Source organism: Catharus ustulatus, chromosome 32 (genome assembly GCF_009819885.2).
Source record: "Catharus ustulatus isolate bCatUst1 chromosome 32, bCatUst1.pri.v2, whole genome shotgun sequence".
NCBI classification, from domain to species: domain Eukaryota; kingdom Metazoa; phylum Chordata; class Aves; order Passeriformes; family Turdidae; genus Catharus; species Catharus ustulatus.
This window is the reverse complement of record NC_046252.1, coordinates 1,485,719-1,491,718: the sequence shown is the minus strand read 5'-3', so window position 1 is coordinate 1,491,718 and position 6,000 is coordinate 1,485,719. Positions and strand designations below refer to the sequence as shown.

At 63.0% G+C, this 6,000-nt stretch overlaps 1 protein-coding gene across 1 annotated transcript in view; it reads left to right on the top strand.

Moving 5' to 3' along the window:
• Positions 1-2,616: 2,616 nt before the first annotated feature.
• KDM5C (lysine demethylase 5C) overlaps positions 2,617-6,000 on the top strand; it is an 84,917-nt gene continuing 81,533 nt past the window's right edge. Inside the window, 2 exon segments of the mRNA XM_033083469.1 lie at positions 2,617-2,875; positions 3,058-3,233. Coding sequence (XP_032939360.1) covers positions 2,617-2,875; positions 3,058-3,233 — 435 coding nt within the window.

Sequence of the window (6,000 nt, the reverse complement as noted above, 5' to 3'; positions counted from 1 at the left end):
TTATAGGGGCCATGGGGGCTCTAGGGATCCTGGGGGCTATAGGGTCTATACAGGCCATGGGGGCTTATAGGGGTCCTGGGTGCTATAGGGGCTATGGAGGTTATGGGGGCCATGGGGGCTATAGGAGTCCTGGGAGATCCAGGGGTCCTTGGGGCTATAGAGGACATGGGGTCTATAGGGTCTGTGGAGGTTATAGGAGCCATGGGGGCTATAGAGGCCATGGGGCTATAGGGTCTATGGAGGTTATAGGGGCCATGGGGCTATAGAGGCCATGGGGGCTATAGGGTCTATGGAGGTTATAGCAGCCATGAGAGCTATGGGGCTTAGGGTCTATGGAGGTTATAAGGGCCATGGGGGCTATAGGGATCCAGGCAGCTATAGGGTCTGTGGAGGTTGTAGGGGCCATGGGGGCTATAGGAATCCTGAGGGCTATAAGGTCTATGGAGGTTATAGGGGGAATGGGGCTATAGGGATCCTGGCGGCTATAGGGGCTATGAGAGCTATAAGGACCATAGGGGCTATAGGAGTCCTGGGGGATCCAGGGTCCTTGGGGCTATAGAGGCCATGGGGGCTACAGGGATTCTGGGGCTATAAGGTCTGTGGGGATTATAGGGTCTATGGAGGTTGTAGGGGCTATGGGGGCTATAGGGTCTATGGGGGCTATAGGGTCTGTAGGAAGTTATAGAGGCCATGGAGGCTATAGGGTCTATGGAGCTTATAGGGGCCATGGGGGCTATGGGGCTATAGGAGCCATAGGGGCTATAGAGGCCATGGAGGCTATAGGGGGGCTATAGGGATCCTGGGGCTATAGGGTCTGTGGAGGTTATAGGGGCCATGGGGCCTATAGGGTCTATGGGGGGCTATAGGGTCTATGGAGGTTACAAGGGCCATGGGGGCTATAGGAGCCATAGGGGCTATAGAGGCCATGGAGGCTAAAGGGGGAGCTATAGGGATCCTGGGGGCTATAGGGTCTATGCAGGCCATGGGGGCTTAGAGGGGTCCTGGGGGCTATAGGGACCATGGGAGCTATAGGGATCCAGGTGGCTGTAGGGTCTGTGGATGTTATAGGGGCCATGGAGGCTATAGGTCTATGGGGGCTATAGGGGCTAAAGGGGTCCTGGGTGCTATAGGGTCTATGGAGGCTATAGTGGTTCTGGGTGCTATAGGGGTTGTGAGGGCTATAGGGTCTATAGAGGTTATAGGGGCCATGGGGGGCTATAGTGGTCCTGGGTTCTATAGGGGCCATTGGGGCTATAGGGGCCATGGGAGCTATAGGGCACACAGGGATTATAAAGGGCCTGGGGATCCTTAGGGGCTGCAGGGCTATAGGAGATCCAGGGGTTCAGGGTGTTTGTTGGGGTCTGTGGGTGTCCCATGGGTTTATAGGGTAAAGGGAGCACCCCATAGGGGTGGGGGTGTCTATAGGGGTCCATGGGGGTCCTGAGAGTCCATAGGCTCCAAAGGGTTCCATGGGGTCCTGGGGTCCTACAGGGCCCATAGGGATTCATGGGGGGATCCATGGGTGTCAGTGGGGGTTTATAGATCCCAAAGGGGTCCCATAGGGCTCTATAGGGTGCATGAGGGTCCCTGGGGTCCTGGGGTGTCCATAGAGGTCTATAGGGTCCACGGAGGTCCCTGGGGGTCCATTGGGGTCTATAGGGTCCATGGAGGTCCATTGGGGTCTATAGGATCTATAAGGGTCCCTGGAGGTCTATAGGGTCCATGAGGGTCCCTGAGGGTCCATTGGGGTCTATAGGGTCCATAAGGGTCCCATAGGGGTCTATAGGGTCCATAAGGGTCCATAGGGGTCTATAGGGTCCATGAGGGTCCCGGGGGTCTCGAGGAGGCCGCAGAGGTTCGGAGGGGCGTGGCCAAAGGGGGCGTGACTCGACCAAACCCCGCCCCCTCCGTGTGACACCGCCCTCCCCTCTGCCGCCGGCCGCGCATGCGCGGTGCGTCCCTTTAAACGTGCACATCAAGTCCCGGCTCCTCCGCTGACCCAGCCGCGGAGGCGAGCGGTGCCGTGGATCCCTCCGCCGCGAAGGGGCGGAGCCTGAGAACTATTTTCTCCATCCCTCATCCCACCACACCGCTTGCCGCCACCCGGAGCGCGGCGAGGGTGGCTCCAGTGTTGTTCTTCCCTTCTCCCTGTTCCCGCTCTCGCCGGCGGTCGCGGCGCTGTGGCGGCGCTCGGCGCGGTCCCGGTTTCCGCGGCGGAAGGACACGCGCACTCACTGCACCGCCCGCGGCGGCGTGCGCGGCCGCGCCTGCGCAGTGCGCGCGTGCGCGGGCGGGGGGGGGGCGGCAGGAGGAGGAGGATCCAAGATGGCGGCGGCGGCCCGGCCGGGGGGACCGGGCAGGCCTCGGGTGTGAGGCGGGCGGAGCGCGGGGCGGTGGGGCTGGAAGGGCCGGAGGGGCGGCGAAGGGGTCGCGGAGGGACCGGCGGGCGGCGGAGCTCGCGGGTGCTTGTTCTGACCCCCCCTTTCCCCGCGGTTCGGGGGGGGGGGCGGCCCGCGGCCTGTGAGGGGGCGGCGCGGGGGCGGCGGGGCCTCCATGGCCCCCTGAGGGGGTCCCCGCGGGCAGCCCGGGAACCCCCAGCTCCCCTCGGTGCGAGGCATGGAGGAGGGGGAGCAGCAGCGCGCAGGGGCCGGCTGGGCCGAGTGGGGGCCCGGCCCGGGGGGTCCCCGCCGTGGGTCCCCCCGCCGCCCGACGGGGATGAGGAGCCCAAGCGGGGCCGCGGCGCGGAGTGGGGGGGGTCGGAGCCCCCCGGGGACGCGGGGCCTCCCCCGGCCGGCGGCCGCGCCCCCCAAAGCGGCGGGGGACGAGAAGGCCGCGAGCACCCCGCGCCCCCCCCGGGCCGGGGGCGAGCCGCGGGGTAAGGCGGGGGGGGACCCGGCAAAGGGCCCGGGGGCGGCCCGCGGGAGAGGAGCGGAGCCCCCGCAAACCCCCCGAGGAGCGCGGGGCCCGCGGCGGGGAGCGGCCCGGGCCCGGAGGACAAGGCCCGGCGGCCTCTCGGGGGTCCCCGCGGCGGGGCCGGCCCGGAGCAGCGCGGCTGAGTGGGGGTCGTCCTGGTTGCCGGCCGAACCGGGAGCCCCCCGAGGACCTTTTTGCCCCCTCCCGAATGCCCGGTGTTCGAGCCCAGCTGGGCCGAGTTCAGCGACCCCCTGGGTTACATCGCCAAGATCCGCCCGATCGCCGAGAAAAGCGGCATCTGCAAGATCCGACCCCCGGCAGTGAGTACGGGGGGGGGTTTTGGGGAGGGGGGGTCACAATGGGGAACCCCCGTCCTGAGCGGGGCTGGGGGTCCTGACCCGTTGGGTGTGAAATCGTCCCCTTGGTGGGGTCATTTCTTAATTTAGGGGGCGGTCATTGCCCCCCCGTTTTGGGAGCAGTTCGGAATTAGGGGTACTCATCCTCCCGGGGAGAGGTATTTAAATTTGGGGGGATTTTTGCTTTTTTGGAGGTGTTTTGAGTTGGGGGGGTAATTGCCCCCATGGGGTACGGACGTTCCCAGTTTAGAGGGGGGGGTAATTCTCCTCCTCCCGGAGTAATTTCTCATTTAGGTGGATTAATGAACATTCCCATGGAGTAATTTCTCATTTAGGGGGTTAATGAGCCCCATTAGTGGAGTAATTGCCCCCCCGAATGCCTCAATACATCCTGGGGGGGGGGGGAATACCCCGGGGGGGGCAATTATGGACTCGAGGGGGTTAAATACCCCCGAGGTGGGGGCAAAACCTGACCTGGATGAGGGGATAAAAACCCCCTCCCCCCTTTAGGCATAACCTGAGGGGGGGGGCGCATGTGAGCCCCCCCCGATATGGGGCAACCCCGGACACGGGGGTGGATTTTGGGGTGGATTTTGGGGGTCCCGCACACCCCAAACCTCGTGGGGGGGGGGAGGGGGTCCAAACCCCCCAACTCCCCCCATTTCCCCCCCACCCCCCATCGTGGGGGGGGGGGGGGGGTGAGATCCGGGGGTGTCCCCCGGGGATTCCGGGGGGGTCTCGGTTCCCCCCAGCCGGATTTGAGGGGGGGTCCCCCCCCCCCGCGGCCTCACAACAACAACAGTGACACGGCCAATATGGCGGCAGCGCCGAGCCTTTGTCTGCGGCCGCGGGGGGGTCCGGCCGCTCCGGGGGGGGACCCCAGGCTCGGGCAACGACCCCCGGGGTGGGCGACAACCGGGGGGGGCAATGGGGGGGTGGGGCAGATGGCGGCTGAGCCCCCCGTCCGTACCGACCGCGCTGCCCCCTCCCCATTTCCCGGTTTGTTTTCCTGTTTTTGTGGGGGGGGTCGCGTTGTGTGGATGAGGTTTGGGGTTTCTTTGTCCCCCTGGGTGGTTTGGGGGGGTTCTGGTGGGGGAAGAACAGGCCGGGCCGGGCCGGTTCCCCCGGCTCGGGGAGGGAAAGGCTTCCGGGAGGGCCGGGCCGTGCCGTGCTGAGCCGTGCTGAGCCGTGCTGAGCCGTGCTGAGCCGTGCTGAGCCGTGCTGAGCCGTGCTGAGCCGTGCTGAGCCGTGCTGAGCCGGCTGGCGTCACCGGCCCCGCGGGGGCACCCCCGGGTGTCCCCTGGCCGAGGGGGGGGAGCCCCGATTGGGGCCGTGTCCCCCTTGTTTTGTTCTTGTCATCATCTTATTGTGGGGGCTGTGGCTGCTGAGACCCCCTGCCCCCCAAATTTGGGCTGTGTGTTCTCTGTACCCCCAAATTTGGGCTGTGTGTTCCCTGTGCCCCCCTAAATTTGTGTTGTGTGTTCTCTGTGCCCCCCAAATTTGAGCTGTGTGTTCTCTGTGCCCCCTAAATTCAGGCTGTGTGTTCTCCCCCAAATTTGGGCTGTGTGTTCTCCCCCAAATTTGGGCTGTGTGTTCTCTGTGCCCCCCAAATTTGTTGTGTGTTCTCTGTGCTCCCCAAATTTGGGTTGTGTGTTCTCTGTGCCCCCCAAATTTGGGCTATGTGTTCTGTGTTCTCCCCTAAATTTGGGCTGTGTGTTCTCTGTGCCCCCCCAAATTTGGGCTGTGTGTTCTCTGTGCCCCCTAAATTTGGGCTGTGTGTGCTGTGCCCCCTCAAATTTGGGTTGTGTGTGCCCCCCAAATTTGGGCTGTGTGTTCTCTGTGCCCCCCAAATTTGGGCTGTGTGTTCTCTGTGCCCCCCCAAATTTGGGCTGTGTGTTCTCTGTGCCCCCCAAATTTGGGCTGTGTGTTTTCCCCCAAATTTGGGCTGTGTGTGCTGTGCCCCCCAAATTTGGGCTGTGTGTTCTCTGTGCCCCCCCAAATTTGGGCTGTGTGTTCTCTGTGCCCCCCCAAATTTGGGCTGTGTGTTCTCTGTGCTCCCCAAATTTGGGCTGTGTGTTCTCTGTGCCCCCTAAATTCAGGCTGTGTGTTCTGTGCCCCCCAAATTTGGGCTGTGTGTTCTCTGTGCCCCTCAAATTTGGCTGTGTGTTCTCTGTGCTCCCCCAAATTTGGGCTGTGTGTTCTGTGTGCCCCCCAAATTTGGGCTGTGTGTTCTGTGTGCCCCCCAAATTTGGGGCTGTGTGTTCTGTGTGCTCCCCAAATTTGGGCTGTGTGTTCTCTGTGCCCCCCAATTGAGCTGTGTGTTCTCTGTGCCCCCCAATTGAGCTGTGTGTTCTCTGTGCCCCCCCAAATTCGGGCTGTGTGTTCCCCCTGCCCCCCCAAATTTGGGCTGTGTGTTCTCTGTGCCCCCCCAAATTTGGGCTGTGTGTTCTCTGTACCCCCCCAAATTTGGGCTGTGTGTTCTCTGTGGCCCCCAAATTTGGGCTGGGATTCTCTGTGCCCCCTAAATTTGGGCTGTGTGTTCTCTGTGCCCCCCTAAATTTGGGCTGTGTGTTCTCTGTGCCCCCTAAATTTGGGCTGTGTGTGCTGTGCCCCCTCAAATTTGGGTTGTGTGTGCCCCCCAAATTTGGGCTGTGTGTTCTCCCCCAAATTTTGCTCTGTGTTCTCTCTGCCCCCCCAAATTTGGGCTGTGTGTTCTCTGCACCCCCAAATT